The sequence below is a fragment of the Sciurus carolinensis genome, chromosome 11, assembly GCF_902686445.1.
Source record: "Sciurus carolinensis chromosome 11, mSciCar1.2, whole genome shotgun sequence".
NCBI lineage: Eukaryota > Metazoa > Chordata > Mammalia > Rodentia > Sciuridae > Sciurus > Sciurus carolinensis.
Window position 1 is genome coordinate 44,227,055 of NC_062223.1, and position 23,058 is coordinate 44,250,112.

Genomic DNA, 23,058 nt, shown 5'->3' on the forward strand with positions numbered 1-23,058 from the left:
TAGCCCAGGCCATCTGAATTCCTTGTGTTTCAAGTACAGCTCCTCTGTATTCTTTGCTCCTGTTATTTTCCTTTTGGAATACATAGCCCCTCCTCTCCCTCTGCTGAGCTCTTAGAGTGCTAACACAGGGTTGAAGTCAGACAGATCCAGATCCCTATTTCGGCTACCTAAGTCCTGGTTCTGTGATGCTGAGCAGGGTATTTTGCTTTTCTGAGTCTCAGTTGCCTCTCCTTTGCAGTTGAATAACCACTGCCCCAATGACCGTAGAAGGCAAGAAAATCTAGGTAACTAGCAGGGTCGCTGCCACAGGGAGGGTGCTCAAAGAGGTGGATATTGTTTCATTCTTTTTTCTGTTGCTTAATTTCAGATGCCCCTTCAAAGTCGACTCTCCCTCTGTTGACCCCCCGTCACGCTGCCTTGTCCGGGCCCTGTCCTGCATTAGACATCTCTGCACCTGCATTAACTCCCCAGCTCCTTAAAGGTAGGAACCAGGTCTTGCCCATTTCTGTATGTCCTCCAGTACTAAGCTCAGTTCATGCAGGACTCTATAAAGGTTTATTAAATAATCTTTAATTCCTCCGGCACACATATGTAATCTCAGTGGTAGTGATTTTTCATGGCTGTTCACTATATTATATTGAGGAGGAAGAGTAAGTAGCACTTGGGGGCAGAGTGATAACATTACCATCATTTGGATATTACAAAACATATCCCTTACCCAAAACCTATTGCTTCAAACAACATGGTAAATATAGCTGATTAATTTAAGAACCTTTCAGAACAGGGATGGGGGTGTGGCTCAGTGGCAGCACTAGCATGTGCAAGGCCCTGGGATGGATCCCTAGCACCCTCTTCTGACACACACACACACACACACACACACACACACACCATATGCACGCACACAAGAACCTTCCAGAACAGAAAAATATTTAGCTCTGACACCATTAAAATGAGTTTTGAGAATCACTTTGACTCACAGGAAACACTGAAAGGCATTAAAAACACTGAATGAGAGGACAGTCTCCTTACGGTCAGCTTGCAGAAGGACAACGTGATGCAGAGTCAAGGCCATCCTTTGGGAGTCAATGGTGCTCAGGATCTTGGCAGCTGCGGTCCCCAGCAGTGGCTTCCCGTTGTACAGGGTGTAGTAAGTCAGCTCTGCTGGGTCCTTTGGTCCTGGCACACGCTGCATCTTTACCATCTTTCAGAAAAAGAGAGGCCATGTGTTGACAGGGCATCTCGCAGGGATCCCGCAGGCTCCCAGGCGGTCAGCAGGCTGAGTGGCCCCACACTGCACATGTTAGACAGCAACCTTTGTTACCTCCCTATACCCAGTGCCTCAGGAAGCCTGCTAAGGCAGGAGCGGGAGACTGGGAGGAGAAGGAAGATGTGAACATCTGGAAAGAACAGTTTGAAGCTGGAGACAAAACGTGCAGTAGTGATGTTTCCCAGCCCCCCCAGAGCTCTGGCCTCATTTGAAAGTAGGCCTCCATGTTAATTCAGGGCATGCAAGGTTATTCTCAAACAATATTTTTAATTTCAAATATCTGTAATTGCCACAAAGGGGGAAAAATAGCCTATACATCTGCAATCCAAATGATCTTTGGTAAAAGCAATGCTTGAAAACTCTAAATTCCTTTTCTAAAATAATATTTTTTGCTTTTCTTTACTATAAAAGGTATGCATACTTAGTACAGGAAATTTTGAAAATATGGCAAAAGCATCAACAAGTGTAATAAAAATTATCTATAGTCCCTCCACTACCAACTAATTACTATGATCATTTCAGAGTATTTGCTTCTAGTCTTTATTTCCACACAGAACTTTTCTATATTGTTTTACAAAATTATTTATCATACTCCCTATGTGATATCATGTCTCACTAGTTTTTACTTCCATCATTATGTAACATGAAATATTTCAAAAACTTAAATGTTTATTTCTGCATGGCATCCCAAATGCCTGACCCATAAACTTATTTAACAAATCCTTTATTATCAAACATTTAGTTATGCATTTAGATAGTTGCTACTTTTGCATTCATGTAATTAGCAATGGATAATCATAAGTACAGAAACATGAATTTTAATACCTATATAATGTTCTACTATATGCATGCCTAGTAAACTTAACTAACCATTTATTAGTGAACATTTAGGTTAATTTTTTTCTCTTATAACTAACAACTGATAAATATTAAACTGAAGCATAGTGTTTTCCAAAGTATATACTATATATCTTGAATTTTATAAAGTATTAAACGATATTACAAAATGCTCAGAGTAGCTTTAGCCATAATAGTGAACACCCTGAAAATTCAAGTCCCTAGTAGCCTGGATAAATGAGTTATGGTATAGCAACGTAACGAAATACTATAGATCAGTGATAATGAATGAACTATGACTGTTGGCATCAATGTAGATGAATGTAGAAGCCTGATATTGAGTGACAGAGACAAATCACAGAAAATTCAAGACAAGCAAACCACGTGATACACTATTTAAGGGTACACACGTGGATGGTAAAATCTACGTAAGATATACAGGAATGACTTAATGTGGAATTCAAAATCATGCTTGACTCCATTGGGAAGACAGTATAATCAAAGACACATAAAACCCTTCTGGAGTAAGGAAGGGTAATGATCTCACCCATTGGGTAATGACTTCTTTTCATTAGTATACTTTAAACTCTGATATTTTTTATATTCTTTTGAATATATGCCTTATATAACAATTAAAAAATAGACATTAATACAATCCAATAAAAATGGACAAAAGACCTGATCTGACACTTCTCAAAGGAAGATATCTAAATACCCAATAACCACATAAAAATGCTCAATGGGGAAATTAAAATTAAAATTATGAAACACTACTCTCTTTTAGCCATCAGGATGGCTAAAATAAGGACTGACAATACCAAGTGTTGATGAGTATATGAAGCAACTGGAACGTCATGCCTGGTTGGCAGGAATGTAAAATGGTACCACTGCTTTGGAAAAAGGTCTGGCAGTTTCTTATAGAGCTAATGTATACTAAACCTTGTGAACCAGGAATTCCACTCCTATTACCCCAAATGAAATGAAAGTATGTGACCACAACAGCATGTGTAGAAGGACATTGGCAGTAGCCTCATTTAGCAGCTACGAAGTAGAAAAAGACCAGGTATCCATCAACAAAAGGATAGATAAGCAGATGGTATTATTCACACAAGAGAATATTATTCAGCAATAAAAATTATTACTAAAATAATGCAACAACATGGGTGAATCTCAAAAACACTATATAATAGTAAAAAAAAAATTTATACAAGAGTAATATACAGCGGGGCACAGTGACGCATGCTTGTAATCCCAGTGGCTTGGGAGGCTGAGGTAAGAGGATTTTGAGTTCAAAGTCAGCCTCAGCAGCATAGCAAGGCCCTAAGCAACTCAGGGATACTCTTTCTCTAAATTAAAAAAAAATTTTTTTTTTACAAAGGGCTGGGGATATGGCTCAGTGGTTAAGCACTTCTGTGTTCAATCCCCTGTACTAAAATAAATAAATAAATAAAAGAGTAATACACTATACAATTCCATATATATGAAATCCAAGAACTTGAAAATCAATCTGTGATTTGGATTTATGGATATGTGTGTGTTGTAGAAGGTATGTGGTAAAGTAAATGAAAATGATATATGTTATCAAATATGAAATGGAAACGTAGTATAAGGTTAATTGTAGAACCTCTATAATGAGTATAGGAGTGTTCACTGTAAAATTTTTTCAACTTTTGCTGTGAGTCTGAAGATGTTCATAATAAAATGGTGTAACAAATAGGAAAAACAAGGGTTTTACTGACACTTTAAATTTGGAAATCAGTATGCTGAACAAAATTAAGGAGATTCCCTTTTTTTTTTTTTTTTTAGAGTTTGGGAATGCAAATATACCTTGGGAATCTCTAAGAAAGAGTTATAAGATGCAATCTTGCAGTCTTGCCCAAACCAGCATGGCCAACAAGCCCCTCTGCCTTCAGGTACCTCATCGAACCATTTGCTGGATACTCACTAGAAAACATGGTCCTCACTTTTTTGTCTTTGTGTTCAGCTCTATCTTCTCGAGATGCATTTCTGAGTCAGTTAAAGACCATCTAGAAGTCTGTGACGCACTTCCCCAGGAAGCTCGTACCAGTTACTGTGTAGAAGTGCTCGTGTCACTGGGTCCTCACCCACACTGGATAGGACATTTTACTAATCTTTGGTAGGTAAGAATGGCATCTACATGGTAGTTAAGTCCTGCATGACTTTGAATCAAACATTTAAAAGTGTTTACAGGTTATATGGTTTCTTCTTAGGACCCAATTTCCCAATGTATGAACTAGAGAAATACCTTTAAATTCTAGATATCTAAATCTTCACATTCATGGAGGAAGTTCATCTTTTAAAATTCTCTGTGTGCAGAAGAAAGGTCTCTGAGTGGATGATTGTAGAGTAAATGTTGGCAGGGAGACCTGGGCAGGTGGGGGAGTTAGTGCAGCCAGGTAGAGGTGAAGGATCATTCAGATATCTACCAACATCACTCAATTTCAAGTTAATAGCAAATTCTTCTACCCAAGATTTCTCCCAGGGTGATGTCAGAGGGCAATCCACAGCCTCTGGATAGCTGGATCTGCAGAAACAAGCCCCACCTGCCTCACGCTGACTTCATAGGCAGCTGTAGGACCAAGGGCAATGGGCACTCAGAAAAAGTGAGAGCAAACACCTCTGGGGCCCTTTTAGATATGCAGAATGTTAGGTTTCTTAGACTTACAAACAACACCAGGACTGCTGTGTGGTCCTTTTCTCCCCCTTTGGCTGATACAAATCCCACTGCACAGACATCCGACTTCCTTTCAGTCATTTGGAGAAGTGTGGATTATAGGGCTTACATGGAACACAGAGGGGAACTCACAAACCCAGCATGTGAAATTAGCTATCCCTTTACCTTGTGATGAGGTCATCACAGACCACAAAGATTTTCAGAACCAAAGCAGCAACCATAAGGCAAGGGGCCAGATTCACAACGGTGAATAAGGGGACCTGGAGTGGTGTCAGGGCATGATGCTGACTCATGCAGGGAGAGAAGATGGGCTGCTTACCTTTCCTGATTGCATGGGGATGTGATCTGCCAGCAGACTGTGACAGTGTCTGCAATTCCTTTAAGACTTTCCTCACAGTGCGACACTAGGCATGTGGGCTAGATGCAGCCAATTATCAATCAGAAGGTCACATGCCAGGGGCAGTCTGCTAGATTCTAATTAGGAGGCCCACACTTAGAGGCACCTCTGTAATTTGGTATCATGCTCAGCAGAGTTTCTTAATTAGCATAACAAATGTTAGAAATGGGTTCTCAATGGCGAAGTTAGTAATATCTAAGATATGTGGATTGGTTAGAATATGCTAGAGACACTCCACTCCTGTAGGAACTGGGTGTCTAGGGAGGCCTGGAATCATCACTGTTGGGCAAGGCTGTTCCCTTGAGTGGACCCTGGAGAAGGGCTGACTGCTTTTAGTTCATCTGAGAGATGCAAGGAACTGACAGGAGGGTGAAGATATGACACACAGGCAGGGGAAAGAGTCCATTACTACAGTGGGTGACTAGAGCTTACTTCCATGGGAGAACTCCGGAAATGATTTTAAAGATACATGTCAAAATTCCCCTAGCTAAGAGGCAAGGGAGCTGGGGTAGTTGTACTCCCTCCACTGGCTAATTCCCAGGCACTTCCAGTCATCATGGCATCCAGCATCCCAAGTGCATCCCTGCTGTAAAGATCAATGACTGGTTGTTGAAGTTCCAGCTGGCATGCTTACTGATGCCAAGAGGGTACAGCAAGAGGGACAACAGAGCCTGCTCCTGCTCTTGCCTAAATCACTTTGTGGTCACGTCTTCACTGTAAGTTTGGTGGGTTCTATAATTGATTAATATGGACCATGAAACTTCATTTCATAAATATCTACATGTATACAGCATTTGTTCTGAGATCCTTTCCCTAATAACTTAGTTATTTGACAATGTAGGAAGATATTAATGAACCTCAACCCCCCCAAACCTCAGAGCAGTGTTGAGTAGCTGGCTCAGCAGTTGACAGTGTGGATGTCCTCTGTACACATATATTTATCTAGTCCCAGGAAGCACATTCCCTCAGAATTATTAGGAAACCCCAGCGATATCACACGCACCTACCTGCACAGTGTAACTTCCCAGAGTGGTAGCCCGTTTAAACCGTCGACCTTGTTGCTGGGACATCATGAAGAGCTGGGCCAGGCGTTGCTCCATGACCCGCGCAAAACTCTGGTTGTACAGGCCCACCAGCGAATTGTCCACGCCCTGCAGCACTGCGGGTGCAGAAGGCAGAGGGGATGCTCAGAGGACAGACTGCCCACTGACTCAGTAATCACAACCACCATCTGCCCTAGACAGCCACGAGGCTCACTGTGCCCTACCTCATCCTCACCTCGCTTCGCTCTCACCGCATCCCAAGAGTTAGGAATCATTATCCACCTCTTATGGATGTTGAAAAGTTTAACTGATTTGTCTAAGTCCACATAGCCAGTATCTGGCAGAGCTGGGGTTCAAACTGAAGCCTGCATGACTCCTGGCCTGGCTTCTTTCGTCCATGAGCTGCGACATCTCTAACACGGCTCTATCAAACCTAGACTTCATTTAAGATGATACATGTTGTTAAGCGTCCAAATGGGAACGCATCAGATCTGCAGGTCAGTGACTTGGGTTGCAGGCTGGTTCCTACTCAGAAGCGCTGGCACAGGGTTACCTTGATGGTTTTTTTTCTCAACAGCCTTACTGAGGAATCTCAGCTCCATCCTGCAACTCAGCCCCTTACATCTGGGCAAACCACCTGTTCAGTGTCCTCATCTCTCTCTCTCCCATGGAGTCTTTTTGGTGACCACCCCTAAAGCTGCCTAGGGTCTCTCAGGTCCTCTCTCACTGAAGAGTAAGACAGCTTAATGGAAAGAATAAACTCTCTCTCTTTCCATTCTGGCTTTTGCCAGTTGTGTGGCACTTGGCAAGCCACTGGCCATCTCTGAGTCCAAGTCTTTCCTGTAAAAATGGAACATGTAGGCATTGACGATGGCATTCCCAGGTCATGGAGGGGAGGTTAATGAGCACTGAGGTCAATCTAGGACTGCTGAGGCCACTACGCCCAAGACTAGTCTTTGCTCCATGTCCCTTTGAAAGCACATTTCACCCCGAATGCACAAATACGGCCTTCAAACAGTCACACCAAAAATTTTAAGTGCTAAAAATATGAGCACTTTCTTAAAAAGACCAAAACTTACAAGGACTGGGAATGTAATATAAGAGCCTCATTTAACAGAGTTCATTCTACCACAGTGCAGCCAAGGATGGTTAACACCACCCATTCACCAAGTACGGAAGTAGTGAGGAGGGTGTGGTCATTATGGCACCCAGGACAGAAGGGTGCTGCCAGGGGCAACCCTAAGGATCACATCCTACCTGGGGCCAGACCAAGCAGCCAACCACAGCAAGACACACAATAACAAGACGTAGGGCAAGACGCTGCAAGAGATCAGGAGAGAAATAAACCCACAGCTGGGTCTCCAGAATTATTTCTTTGAAGCCGTAAGTGCCAAATAATCCCCCTGGAGGGTGCACGGCAGCTCCCTTTCTAGAGCCCTTGTGAGAGACTCCAGCTCATCTGTCAGCTGAATTCCTGCACAGATGAAACTGCAGCCCTGTGTGATTCAGGTCCCCAAGAGGACTCTCGGAATTCCTCGAGGACTTCCTACCTGGGGGATGGGAACTTGTTGGTTCAAAGATAGATCATCTAGTAAAATTACAGACCAAACTGCCGGAGTATGACTCCTAAGTTGGCCTCTCTTGACCAGTGGACAAGAGGAAGAGAGGGGACCCAGGACAGGACAGGGACACCCTTGTGGATTATTTTATGGGACTTTCAGCCAAGATTCAAAGGCTGACATTAAATAAAGGCAATAGTCAAAAGCCCCCAGGTGATGACAAAGTCCTGGAAATGGAGACTGTGATATTTGTACAACACTGAATATTTCTTATGCCACTGAATTATACCCTTAAAGAGGTTAAAATAGTACATTTTATGTTACGAGTGTTTTACAATAAAAAAAATTGATAATGCCTCCAGGAAGTGCAGGAGGCTGTGGGAGTCACCCACAGAGGTTCAGGAATCAACACCAGGACAATTCCCACATAATGTATTCCAGCTCCCCTGCAGAGAGAATGGGTCCACTGGGGAGAGCTGGGGTTGCAGGCAGGGGCTTGAGTTTGAGCCCTGGCTCCCCCTTCCTGAGTGTTCCTGGGTAAGTCACTTGGTTTCTCTGGGCCTTAGCTCCTCACCTGAACACCGTTTACTTATGATTGTGTCTCTGTGAAGAACAGATAATTCATCTAGCACAGAGCTATAAGGCACTTGCCTGGATGTGAATACACAGTAGCTATTACCTTTGTCACAGTGGGACCTTTCTTTGCTGGACACTTATTTACTACAGGAAGAAATAGGGTCAGAAGACGAACTATGCCCCAAGATGTGGCTCCTCTCTCTTCCCCTCAGGAGTATGGCAGACCTGGGTCCTCTGGGCTTGTCTGTCTACCAGGTGGGCAGTGCACATTCCTCACCAAGACACAGAAGCTCAGACCCCTCAGCACATCTACCAGGACCCTGGCAACCCACCTCAGACTCAGTCTGGGGGAAGCACACAGGTCCCTGGCTATATTCAAAGGAGCTCTATCCAGAAGATTCCATGATTTTGCATCACCGTTCTCTTACTCCTTTATTTGCAATCACACCAGTCTTTAGGATTCACACAACCAGACCTGGTTCAGCCTCCTATACTCAAGTTGAATGGTTTTATTTGTGGTTGAAAAAAGATTCTTCATTTTCAGCTGAGACCTCTCCCTCATCCTAAGGTGAGAGTGTGAAGCAGAGAGGGCCTGAGTGACTTGCTCAAGGACACACTAGGGTAGCCCAGAGCAGAACCAGAAATGGAAGAGATCCATCCTGGGTCTGGGGCACTTTGCCTCTGGTGAGTGAAGGGAAGAGATGAATCAGCCTGAGATGGCCTCTTACCTCTGCTAGGCAGCACTATCGAGCTGGATTTTTCTAACTTGCCTCATATATACAAACCCAACTTCAGGGTCCCTGAAGGCAGGGTAGCCCCTAGGTTCTCGGGAAGGGAACTTCTGGGATCAACTTACGCCAAAGATTTTCCAATTAAGGAGGGGTTCACCCTCTAGGAGAGAAGTGTACAGTGTGCAAAAATACATTCAACTAAGTTTAGCTGGAAAACATGTCAGGGTTTTAAAATATAAGGTACAGAGAGGAGAGTTGCAGCTGTTAGCATCAGCAGAAGACACAGCGCCTGTGACGACCAGGAGGAAAGGTTGAAAAAGTTCCCTCATCTCTCAGTTCCCTGCCTCCTACCCCTTCTGTTGGTCATGGGCAGGTTGGAGGTGGCTACCCAGGGGTTCAGAAAGTGGTCCTGGGTGGAAGAGAAGGCAGAAGGGCCAGCCTGAAACCAGGCTCCAGTCCCGCCTAAGCCCGAACCAACTGATTCAACCAGCCCCAAACACAGTGTTGGTGGCCACTCTGTTCCTACAAAATGGAAAAAACAGCAAAAAGGAACAAGGGTTGCATAGTGAGTGGGCAGGGGGAAAGACCCAGGAGAAAAAGCAGGATGGAGGGTAGGGGGCTTTCTCTTAATGTCATGTCACTCAGATGGAGAAAAGGGTGATGCAGGTAGCCATCAAGGACAGCCTGGGTTCAAGAGTGGCTGCTTTATCACTAAATGCAAACCTTCAAATTCACAGGAGGGGAAAAGAGCTGCAGATGAAAAGGCACCATTCCTTGAGGAGGAAACCCGATTTTGTAAATGTTACATAACCTCCTGGTTCCAAAAATGTGTCTCTGGGTTAGCCCTCTCTCTCCTGGGCATAAAACCTGATGGATTGGTTTCAAATTTCCTTTTAAAACAGGTTTCTTTAGTTGCCTTCTCTCTTAGCAGGTAAAATAATCTGTGTCTCGAAGGCTCTGAGTGTGGGGGGAGGAGAATTTTCTGCTTCTAAGAGGTCTTGAGCAGGCTGCATCCAGCAGGGGCGGGTGCCCCTTAGCTGGTATTTTAGGCACAGCCTAACTGCAGCTTGTATGGGACAATGGTGTGCAGGGGGAGTTTGAGACCAGCCTCCTCCCCCAGCCTCCAAGCCTTGTAGGAGATTCCTCCCTCCTAGAAATGGGCTGAACTGGGTTCCCTAAATTTACATGTTGAAGTCCCAACCCCAGGTACCTCAGAATGCAACTGTATTTGGAGATAAAGTCTTTAAAGAGGTAATGAAGTTAAAATGAGGTCATGAGGGTGGGCCCTAATCCAACATGTCTGGTGTCCTTATAAGAAGAGGAAATTGGGACACAGGCAGAGGGAAAATCATGTGAAGACCCGGGGAGATGACAGTCATCCACCGGCAGGGAGAGAGGCCTCAGAAGAAACCATTCCTGCCGACCTTGATCTCAGACTTGGAGCCTGCAGAAGAGTGAGATGGCAAACACCTGCTGTCTAAGCCCCCGTCTGTGGTGCTTTGCAGTGGTGTCTCTGCAAACCCTTATTCTCTCCCTGCTTCTCCCCTCCATGACTGGGCTGGTCACTTTACCTCCTACTAACATCTGCTCTCCCTTTGCTCTCATTTCTTATTTCCTCATTTTCAGAGACACTGTCTGGGCTTTTGAAAAACATAAATGGAACATTTTTGCTATTTCATGAAGTTCGGCTGCAAAATGACAAGGTAAAAAAAAAAGGACACACCACCCAAACACCCTGGTACTCCACCAGCCCCCACTGTCGGGGCATGCCAGGTCTGGTTCGGGGCAGGACTCCAGCCCGGCAGGAGTGCCCGGGCCTCCTGACTTTCATTTGGGTTTTACGAGGCAGTGCCGAAGGGCCTACCATCTATAAACATAGCCATTCACAAGGACATGCCCTTGACATCCACAAGTATAGCTTCTGATAGGTCCAGTTTTTGCAAAGAGGAGGCACTGAGGGGAAGGGGTGTTTTCAAGGTACAATTTTAAAATGTTTAATAACCACCATCAGTGAGGGCTCTCCTTGGCTTGCTTGCATGCACTTCTGGCCCTGTAGAAATAACTCCTTGACATATAAGACAGAACAAAAAAAATGTGCCAATCCTTTCACTGAATGGCATAGAGTTTTAAACGAACCCACCCGACAGCATGAAGAGAGGGAAATAACAGAACAAGAAATTACCTGTAATTACCCAATAGTCTCTAGTTGTTTCTGATATATCAAGGTTGGGATATTCCAGTGCTAAAACAAACAAGAAACACATTGAATTACTTTTATAGGTTTTATATATAAATGGTTAAGGGAAACATAGACAACTGAATTGCGGTCTAGAAAACTGAGTCTTAGTAAAAGGTGAACTTTCCTAGAAAAAGTGTTTAGGGTTTGTGGGTTTGTGCTCTTTGAGGTTTTTCCATCCAAACCTTCTTAAACGGAAAGTCCTCATCAAGAGCCACACCTGCCACCTGCATTAGCTGGAGCTAGCTAGCTCTTCAAAAACCATCCAGCCACCATCAAAGTCATTAGCAACTGTTATACCTTGAATGGATTCTTTTTTTTCCCCCAATGCCAAGGGCTTACCTTGAGTAGCCAAATGCTTTTAACAAAAGTTCTCATGCTACTTCACCAGTATCATGACTATCCGAGTTAACACATAGAAAGGAGTCTGTAGAGTGTCTGGTATATAGTTAGTGCTCAATAAAACTTAGCTGTGGTTTTATGAGAATATCAAGAGGGTGAGAGAAAGCAAACTCTGTACAGGCTTCCTTGTGACAGATGTCACCTTTTCATCCTCTTTTCCATAAAAGGCATCTTTCCTCCTACCTGGAAGCTTGCCAAATATATATTCCAAACTATATGTGCATATTCAAAACTATTCTCAGTGGCTACTATGTACTAAGCACATCACCTACACATTATCTCACTTATTTATAGTATCAGAAACAATAGTAGAAGGAACTTATGAAACAATTTTGTTAGTATGTGTTTACAAAAAAACTTGCCCATGACCCTGTGAAACATTAAGAATGATTTAAATTAAGGAATACAACCTTTGTTTCCTTTGGCTACCGAATAAGTATTTGGGGTACAAAATGTCAGCTGCATTGTCGTTGAATGTCTGCTGCATGGTAATGAGGATTATATAACTGAAGAATTAGAGGAAGGTGAGGCCACCGACTATGGGGACTTCATTAGGTGAAGTCACAGCATTGACTACAAATAGGCTGCATTATGATATCTACAGCCAGGACAGGGCCTGAAGGTCCGGGAACATTTGTAAATAGCAGAGGTGGGAGAAAAGCCTAGAAACCTAGTTTGCCCAAGGACAGCTGCCCTTGCAGGCAGTACTGTGAACTCAGAAGGCAAACTGCCAGGGTTCACAGCTCTCACTTGCTGTGGGAGAGCAGCTATCTTATAATCTCTTAGAACTTCAGTTTCTTCTTCTGATTTTGCACCAACCTTATGGGATGGTTGTGAGAATTCAATGAGACAAGAGACTTGTGCAACATACTTTGCATCAATTCAACCTCCATTTATTGTGTGTTTTGGTGGTTCTTTTTTGACAATAGGGTAGCACGTGGCCTAGCACAAGAGAGGCTTGTGAAACGGAGAAAGGCCCCAGGGAAGCAACAGGGCCCTGGAGGTGGCCTGGATGTACTCACGTTCGGCAATGGTGAGTGGCGGGTAGGTGAGGTAGAAGCCCACCAGCTCGGCTGAGAGCTGGCTCAGGAGGCTGCTGGCCACCGTGCCATTGAGGAATGTGCTCTGATTGCCCACGACGTACACCAAGGTGACAGCCTGGGAGGCGTTGGACGTGCTCACAATCTGAAGTGACACAGGAGGAAAGGGGAGGGAGACGTGCAGATAAGATGAGGGTCTGTTTCAAGGAGGCCATGAGGGCAAGTTTAAGCAGAAGGTCAGGGTAGGAACAGAAAGGGCAGTGGGAAAACATCAAGGGAGAGACAAGAATAACAACCGTCATCAATGTTGATGGCTGGCCACACGCCAGGCACTGTGCTGAGGGAACATGGGCTCACTTCATCCTTGCCACAACCCTGGGTGGTCTGTTGGGTCAGGACCCTCCCTTACAGATGAGGAAACCGAGGCCCAGAATGGTCAAGGGATTTGCCCAAGGTCACACAGCTCAAAAGTGACAAAGTCAAGATTCAAACCCAGGAAGTCTGACTTCAGGCTCTTTAACCAATGTAGTATGTTTTCTGGGGGCTAATTTGTCTCATTTATGAGAAACTGACATTTATGATTTTGGAAATAGAAAGCAGACAGTAAGAATGTTAAATTTAAGGAGGACACAACTGGGGGCTAGGGAGATAGCTCAGTTGGTAGAGTGCTTGCCTTGTAAGCACAAGGCCCTGAGTTCGATCCCCAGCACCCCAAAAAAAAAAAAAAAAAAAAGGAGGACGTAACTGCTCAGACAGAGAAGGTCTGAGTCAAATTTGCAGAGTTTTAAGGTTGAAAGGACCAGGAATGTACAGTGTTCCAGAGCTGTCACCAACCTTATCATGGCAGAACATACTTTATTCAGAAATAAAGAATGTTGTTTGAAAGCAAATTACATTTTCTTGTGATCTTCTAATTCAATATCAAACATATTTTTTAAATCCTGAGATGGAATGGTTTTCTTTTCATATTTTGTCTAATTCAGTTTTTTAGTTGCTGGAAAATGAAGCTTTCTGGGTCAATGTATGGACAAAAATATCCCCAGATGAGATTTGAAAAACCACACGCAGGGGGAAGTCATTCGACTAGGTGAGACATTTTTGCTGGGTTCCATGTGGTCCCCCCTCCAGATCCACTTGCCACCCACCCCTTCCGTCCTGTTCATGTCCCGCAGGCAGACCCTGTGGACCACCGCATGGGCTTCTGTGTCTGCTGGCTTCAGCTATTGGGGGCTTGGGCAGATATGCCAGAGAGGGCAGTGAGGGAGATCAGGGTGCCTGTCAATCAGCTGTGACTGCTGCCTCTCCTCGGGCCCCCAGGGCCCACCGGTTACAGCCTTGGGTCCTATGACGTCCTTACCCTCACATCCACGAAAGGATGTCTACTACCCAACTCGCCTCGGACCACCTCACCTGAGTCTCCCCTGCCAGCAGGCCAACTGACACCTGGACTTTGTCAGACCTTTATGCTAAACTACCTCCTCAAACCTGACCCTGAAAAAAACTGCTGAGAAGAGCTTCTCCACGTTACCTCCCACTTTTTCTCACATGTGAAGTTCTCTTTCAGTTCTCTAACCCAGAGTCATAGTCCCATGATGAATGATAAACCAAGTCAAGGTTTTTGCTCAACTCTTAACTCTTCTCTCCAGAAAAGATATATAGCCACAGGTATTCAGACCTCTGTCCAAGGTACCAAAGGAAAGGCACAGATCCATTCAGCCCTTGATGGACTCCTATGTCGCCTCCACCTCTTGGTTGTTGTGAATAATGTTGCTGTGAATACAGGTGTACAAATAGCTATTTGATTCCCTGCTGTCAATTCGTTCTGACACATATATGCAGCAATGGGATTGCTGGATCATATGGCAACACTAAGTCTAATTTTTTAAGGAATCACCATACAGTTTTCCACAGTGGCTGCACCTATGGATAGTTTCACTAGCAACACACAAGAGGTCCAGTTTCTCCACATCCTCACCAACACATAGTATTTTATGCTTTTTGTTTGTTTGTTTTAGAATGGTCATCCTAATCAATGTGAAGAGAACCTCATGGTTTTGCTTTACATGTCATTTTTTTAAATTATTTATTTTTACAGACTGCATTGAGATTCATGTACATAAATGGGGTATGACTTTTCATTTCTATGGTTGTACACGATGTAGATTCATACCATTCGTGGAATCATACATGTACATAAGGTAATGATGTCTGTTTCATTCCACCATTTTTCATATCCCTGCCCCCTTTTCCCTCGCATTTCCCTCTATGTAATCTAAAGTTCCTCCATTCTTCTCTTACCCCCCCCACCCCACAGCCCCATTAGCATGATATTCTCCAATTCCATTCATTTATCTGCAAATGTCTTAATATTATTATTCTTTATGGCTGAATAATATTCCATTGTGCATATATACAATGGTTTCTTTATCCATTCATCTGTTGAAGGGTGTTGGCTCCAAAATCTAGCTATTGTGAACTGAGCTGCTATAAACATTGATGTGACTGCGTTTCTGTAGTGTGCTGATTTCTTTAATGATTAGTGAGGTGGGCCATCTTCTCATGTGCTTACTTGCTGTGTAAATCTGTTTTGGAGAAATGTCTGTTGAAGTCATGTGTCCATATCTAATTGAATTCTTTGTTTTGTTTTTTTAACCATTGGGTTGTAGGAGTTCTTTATGTGCTTACATGTTCTGGATATTAACCACTTATCAGATATATGATTTGCAAACATTTTATTTTTTGTGGGTTCTCTTTTCACTCTGTAAGTAGTGTCTTTTGATGGACCAAAGTTTTTTTTTTTTTTTTAATTTTCTTTTTAGTTGTCAAAGGACCTTTATTTTATTTACTTATATGCAGTGGTGAGACTAGAACCCAGTGCCTCACACCTGCCAAGCAAGTGCTCCACCACTGAGCTACAACCTCAGCCCCTGGACCAAAGGTTTTAATTGGTGAAGTGTGATTTATTTATTGCTTCTCTTGTTGCCTGTATTTTTGATGACATGTCTAACAAGTTGCCAAATACAGTGTCATGAAGTTTTTACTCTGAGTCCTATAATTTTAGTTTTTCTAATGAGGTTTTGATTCACTTTGAATCAATTATAGTAGATGATAGGTTAGGATCCGGAAATCCAGTTTTCCCAACTTGTTGGAAGATCTAGCCTTTCTCCCACTGAATAGCCCTGGCACGCTTGTCAATGATCATTCAACCAATATACAAGAGGGTTTATTTCTGAGTTCTTTTTTATTCTGTTGGTCCCTGTCTGTCTCCATGCTGGCACCATGTTGTTTGAATTATCATAGCTTTTTGATTTCTGTTTTGAAATCAGAAATTTTGAAACCTCCAAACTTTGTCCTATTTCAAGATTCCTTTGGCTATTCAAGGTCTCTTGAGATTCCATTTGAATTTTAGGATAGGTTTCTCTATTTCCACAAGTAAAAAAAAAAAGATCACTGGGATTTTGATAGGGATTACATTAAATCTGTAGATCCCTACCTGGGTAATACTGACATCAATTTTTAGTTTCCCAATCCATGAACATAGGATACCTTTCCATTTATTTGTATCTTCTTGAATACACTCACTTTTTATAACCAAGAAAACTGTGAACATTCTTGGTGACTACACCATCTCCAAAAATAAGAGGTTCCTTAGGTCTGAGACCAAGGCCACAGCACTGGTCCCTGAGAGTCATGCCCTGTTCTCCAGAAGAATCAGCCCCTTCAGGGAACACTTTCCCATCACAGTTTTACTCTTGGATGCCTGTAACTCCTGACCTGGTCTCTAATTTCTCACTCATTCATGCCACAATTCATTTAGTTACTTAGCCCTTCAGGCTGATGGAGCCAAAAGCTGTTTTTCTGGCTACTCAGCACCCGTTCTGCCTTCATCTATGATAGCACCACAATATTTTGGGGGAACCAGCTCTCTGCACCTCCCTCTCCATGTGCCTTGGAGGGGGCTGCCCCACCCAGGTTCCCGGAGGAGGCATCTGAGCCAGGCCTGGTTCATCTCCTTGGCCACAGTCACTGATTCTGAAATGGGCACAGTGGGTTCAAGGAGAACCAGCCCCAGGATTTTGACTGAAATGACAACAAAAATGGTACTTTGATTCCACAAGACTACAAGCAGTAAGGATGAGGTGCCAGAGGACACCAGAAGAACCAGAGCAAAGCAAGCCAGAAGATGAAGAGAGGATTTCATGAAGAATCACTGCAGCACCTGGATCCAGTTGTGCCTGAAGTAAATAAACTGTGAGCTTTTCAGCTGTGTGAGCCAATTGCTTCCTCTTTTTGCTTAAGCCTTATTAGCCTGGAGTCCCTCACAACCAAAGCAGTACTAATTGAATCAGCTGCAATCTTGTCCATAATACCAAAGCTAGACAAGTTTTTAAAGTCATCTCCAGTGACTCTCATAATATATTAATTAAATATTTACATGATCATATTCCATAAAAGATTCACGGTACCTTGCACATTTTATTTAATACAATAAAATGAAAAGTAATTCACTATATAACCACATCCTAGAAAAACAAATAAAAGACAGGGATGTGGTTAGCATATAGTTGTCTATGCATGACATAGGGTCCAGGAGAGTGGCTGAAGTTACACAACAGATTTGGTTCTGGGCTTCCTGTCAGCCAAGGCAAAAAGCAAAATAGAGTTAATAAAATGATGGATCTGATTATCCATTAATTTTAAAACCTTCCAAAACGTTCAAGAACATCTAAAAATCTGTTTAGATACAATATTCAAATCACCAGAATATTAGTAGTCTTTTTCAAGGAAGCTTTGTTGGTTGGTTGATAAAATGTCATCTAATGGTGTATAACTAGCACCCAACAACACAAGAGAGTATTCTTAAGGCCAAGGGCAGCTTATTTATCTTGGTGTTCCTCCCAACGACTGATAAATAGCAAGCACTCAATAAATCTGTGCTTCCTGAATACAATTAAAGTATGTTCTGCTGCCAAGAGCCAACTAGGCTTATGCACCTGTGAGAATCACAAATCCAATCAGAAAGAAAAAGAGTTCCCTTAAGACAGCTGAGTCACACTCCTTACATAAATCTTAAGTCTCTGACATATTTTTAGATCCTCGTCTAATATGAACCAAATCATAATGAGATACTTCCCTATACACTTTGGATGAATCTAGAAAAGGAAAGCTGCTCATTCAAATCAAATTGTATGCTTTCTACATCATATTGGCTTTGCTGATAATTCACTTATGCTAAATGTCAATTTCAAAAGCACTGGGTCTAATTGCAAAGGCTTTAGTTCAGTAGTCAAAACAGAGACATTGAACAGTAGAGTTAATTAGAGGAATTTGGGGGGTGAATGAATATCATTGAGAAGTATCTGTCCTTAGTGGGATGATATCTATGTAATTGCAAAAACTGGGTCTTAGAAAGGATCTTAGTGGTTTGTGCACTGTTATACAGGAAGCCAAAATACATGGTGTACCAGGAGTGGGATTTCCCTGGGAAAGAATTCATGAGTCTGCAAAAAGTTTCATGGAGGCCTTCATTTCATGTTGCAGAGATGCTAGTAGAGCTTGGTGGATAAGAGGATGAACTTTTTTGGCTTAAGTCTTTGTTCCATTCTTTTCCAACCGTGTGACCTTCTGGAAGTTTCATAACCTCTCTCTCAGTTCCCTTTTGTATAGAATGGGGGTAAGGATATCTCAGAAAAATGTCTTGAGTATTTTGTAACAAAATATTTGTAAAATTTACCATGGCTCTCAGCATACAGTAAGCTCTCACTATAAAATGTGTGTGTGTGTGTGTGTGTGTGTGTGTGTGAGAGAGAGAGAGAATGAGAAAGAGAGAGAAAGAGGACCGTTCATGCGGATATCAGAAATACAACCAGATGCAAATTATAGAACAGGCAAATCTTGATGAGTTAGCTATTTAAAATGGATTCATTTATTCTTTTCAAATGAGACATTTGATATGTTTTACATGGTAGATTCTAGTTCAATTTTTTTGAGATTTTAAAAATTTACTTATTTTGATTCATTGTACATGAATGGGGTACAACTGTTGTTTCTCTGGTTGTACATGAAGTAGAGTCACACCATTTGTGTAATCATACATGTACATAGGGTAATGATGTTTGTCTCATTCTGTTATTTTTCCACCCCCCCCACCCCACATCTCCACCCCTCTTTTTCCTCTATACAATCCATCCTTCTTCCATTCTTGCCTCCCTCCCACCCACCCCCATTATGTATCATCATCCACTTATCAGAGAGATCATTCAGCCTTTGGTTTTGGGGGATTGGCTTATCTCACTTAGCATGATATTCTCCAACTGCACTAGTTCATTTTTTCAAAATAGTAAGTGTATAAAAAAGACCCAAGGAAGCAACACATGAGAAAATATAAAACCCTAAACCATAGCAGGTGCACAGTGACACAGCATCCCTCCTGTCATGGCCAGACCTCAGACATCCTCACCAATGCCATATGGGTCTACATCATCTGTTTGAGTAGAAAGTTACACTTACATAAGACAGCTTTGAAATGGGGGACCCAACTCATTTCTTACCAACGTTTGTGTTCTGATTGTCAATTAAGTAGCCTAAAACCCCTCCTCCCTACCTGAACCATCAGGTTGCTTTTGGTATTCAGGACCTTCCTCTCTGCATCCTGGAATGCCTTCTGCAGCCTCTGCTCCATGGTCTGAGCAAACTTGCAGGAATGTATGTTATCTGACTGGCTCACAAACTGCAGCACTGGAATGAAAATAATAAATCAGCACTCGCCAAAGCTTTCCATCTCAGTTCCTTGGACTTAATAGCAACCATCATACAAAACAGCATGAGAAATTTCAGGTTAGAGAAATTAGGCAAATAAACAGGACAGTCAAGGTTTGATTATAGTTTTGAAAGTGGCTCTTAAAATGATTTGTAACAAAGAACAAATTTAAAGCATGCTCTAACCTGAGATTTCCTCCAATGTGATTTTACTTGATTGGAAAATACATACATCTGCTCAAAGACCAACAAATAATAACCTAAGAGAGATCATGACTTCTATTTCTTTGAAGGGAGAAAAAAAAATCAATTGACCTCCATTACTTAGTTGATTGAGTGTTTCCATCTCAATGGTTCCTCCACTTTTGTGGTTTACAAACTTTGCAAATCAGAAATCACCAGGGAGCTTGAGAGAAAGAAAGAATCCAAGGCCTAAGCTCAGAGATCCTGATTCAGTGATATCTGTAACACTGATGCTCCAAACTACAGATTTTATGGAGGCTCAACCCTTATTAGTGTCCACTGGTAATACAGGAAAAAAAGCAATAAGGTACTCAGTGTTCATATGTTCTAATCATAAGTTGGAATAAAAACTCCTAATATGGGACATTTCTAACAAACTCAGGGTTAGAAAAGTTTAGGATGATGAGCAGGGGACTTGGACCTTTGATTAGCAGGATACTTTAAAGAAGGTGCACAGGGACTTTAAAAGATGGCAGAGCAGCCAGCAGTGGAGTTTTTAGACAGGTATCTACTCAGTACTACCCATGATATCAGACTGCACAGGACTTTCCTTCTGAATTACTTGCCTGTTTTCAGCTGGAAGTAGCCTGCAGGCTGGGGCTTCCATGGGGAGGCAAGGACGGCCACAGACTGTAAGTTTGGGGTATGTTGCTTCAGATCTGCAGTGACGTTGCTGACTCCATAAACACCCAGCATTTCTATCACAACGGCAGGCAAGTATACCAACCTTCCTTTGGTGGCATAATAACCAACTGTGATGTTATGAGAATGTTCCAGAATGTCCACCTACAAAACAAATGGACCCCCAGAACTCACTGTTTATTTCCACAGTACTTTAAGTTCTTAGCATTTCTGAGAAGCACAACTCTTCCTTAGCAAGGCAGGGGGAATAGGATTTTCTCCTTCCACAAATATTGTAACAACCCTGCACAGCATACGTGGATTAAAGCAGAAGTATGACAATACAACAAAATAAAATTTACATCAAATCTACATGGGATAAAATTAAATCTGTAGTTTGGATTCTTGAAGTGCCTCAGTATAATCCTGTGAGCACTCATTATTACCTAAAAGGAAGAGAGGAGATAGTGGACAGAAGAAATTTCCAGCAAATGGGATGCTGGGGAAAACAGTTTTATTATATTTCTCATCATTTATTAGAATTAAAAGGCAGAAATGATAAATTAAGTGGGGCACCTTCCAGAGATTGGTCAAGAAGTCAACAAAGTGAATTCCTTAATCTAGAAGCAGAGAGAAGACTTGTTCAGATTTGGCTGTATCTTTGGCTTGAACACTGGTTCAAGGCTAAGGTACAGATAAGTCACAGAAAGTTTGTCTCAGAGATGAGTCAAGGGACACCAATGACCTGAGTTCTTTCTCTGTCAACAGGAAGATTTTTAAGGCTGTAGAATTTATTCTTATTTTATTTTCCTTTTTTGGTGTTATATACTAAGAGTTCTGAGTATAATGTTTGTTATAGAATCAGCATTTCTGGAGTAATAATTTCCTCTAATATTACTGCTACCACTGTAATATAATTATACAATAACTTCCAGGTTTATTTCCTTTCAGTCAATTTTTTCCAAGGGATCCATGTATATTTCACTTCCACACATATACATATATAAATAAATGCATACATATACATACATGCATGCACTATTGATATTGCTTCATAACCTCCTTTTCCCCCTTTTATTTATTATTTATTATTTATTGGGTGGTGCTGGCGATGGAACCCAAGGCCTTGTGCATGGTAGGCAAGTGCTCTACTGCTGAACTGTACTCCCAGTGTTTTTTTTGTTGTTGTTGTTGTTGTTGGTTTGATTGGTCGTTTTTTTTGCTTAAAAAAAAAGAATTTTATTGTCTCATAGTTCTTGGGGCTGGAAGTCTGAAATCAGGATTGACCAGCATGGTCAGGTTCTGGGAAGGGCTCTTCTTCCCACCTGCAGGCAGCTGCCTTCTCACTGTGTGCTCATGTGGCCTTTCCTTAGTGGGCTCTTGCAGTGTATCCCAAATTTTTTTTTCTTTTATTGTGGCGAAGTACACATCTCATACCATCTACCTGATTACCCATCTTTAACTGTACAGTGCAATGGTATTAAAAACATATGCAATGGGTACAATCAGCACCACCACCCACCTCCAGAACTCTTTTCATCTTGTAAAACAGAACCTCTTATGTCAGGGTGTTTTCAAGACCTGCTTCCCCGCCCCCCCATTCTTGCATATCCATAGGAGAGTCATGTGGGACTGGGGATATGGCTCAGTGGCAGAGAGCTTGCCTGGCATGCACGAGGTCCAGGGTTCAAGCTCCAGGACTGCAAAAAGAAAAAGATAAAAAGTGCCATGTGTATTTTCCAAAGAAACCAAGGTCATTAATTTTGCAACAGGATGGGAGTGCTTTGGTCCCTCCATGGTACATTCTCATTGGTTTTTTCCTAAAGATGGTGTAAAAGATGACTGTAGGTGGAACCAGAGAAGCTTCAGAACAAACCATAAACAGGTTGAAACAACAGCCAGCTCACCCAGTGAGAGAGCTGCTCCCCTTTCAACCCTTCTAATTAGCTCAAAGAACAAGTCAAGACAGGTCAGGGACTATTTGCTTTCAACACCTCTCTAACCCTTGTTAGTTGTCCTTAAACAAAGGACACCAGGCTCAGCTTTGGCTTTTACGAGCTGTTTGGTTTCCATTCTTCTCACTTTTACCACTATCTTTTATTCGTGGCAAATGATCCTGATTTCCATGTGTGGTGGTAATAGCAAATGTCCTTTCAAAAGAAATGCATTTAAAATGTTCAAAGTGAGGGCTGGGGTTCTTGTTCCATGGTAGAGCGCTTGCCTAGCACCTGTGAGGCACTGGGTTCAGTCCTCAGCACCACATAAAAACAAATAAATAAAACAGACGGTATTGTATCCATCTACAACTTAAAATACCTTTTAAAAATTTAAAGTGAGCCAGTTTTTAATAAAAAAAAATGAATGCTGATTGTTCCAGTGGTCTGGAGCAAGGTGCAGAAAAGACCAAAGCTATATAAGTAGTTGGAGAATAGCTAAAGTTTGTGGAAAACTTTATGAGGCAACTAAATGGGAACATTCACATTTCAATGGTCAAGTAAAATTTCTGGGGCAGAAACCACACAAGGATCCCAGGGAGTACGTTTCTGTTGTTTCTTTCATTTTTTTTCCCCTCTCTCCCTGACCGCCTGTTTGTCTGTCTTTCATTCTTTCTCTCTTTCTTCTTTAGAATTATAGAAGAGAGATTGACAA

General features: G+C 42.3%; 1 protein-coding gene across 7 annotated transcripts in view; it reads right to left on the minus strand.

Moving 5' to 3' along the window:
* The window catches only part of Kiaa1549l (KIAA1549 like), a 251,554-nt gene that overhangs the window by 76,259 nt on the left and 152,237 nt on the right, over window positions 1-23,058 (minus strand). For all 7 annotated transcript variants that reach the window (XM_047517021.1, XM_047517020.1, XM_047517018.1 and 4 more), the window contains 6 exons: window positions 20,355-20,574; window positions 19,391-19,524; window positions 12,769-12,931; window positions 11,291-11,350; window positions 6,207-6,358; window positions 1,033-1,204 (listed from right to left, as the gene is read on the minus strand). In XM_047517021.1, coding sequence (XP_047372977.1) covers window positions 1,033-1,204; window positions 6,207-6,358; window positions 11,291-11,350; window positions 12,769-12,931; window positions 19,391-19,524; window positions 20,355-20,574 — 901 coding nt within the window. The remainder of the gene's footprint in view (window positions 1-1,032; window positions 1,205-6,206; window positions 6,359-11,290; window positions 11,351-12,768; window positions 12,932-19,390; window positions 19,525-20,354; window positions 20,575-23,058) is intronic.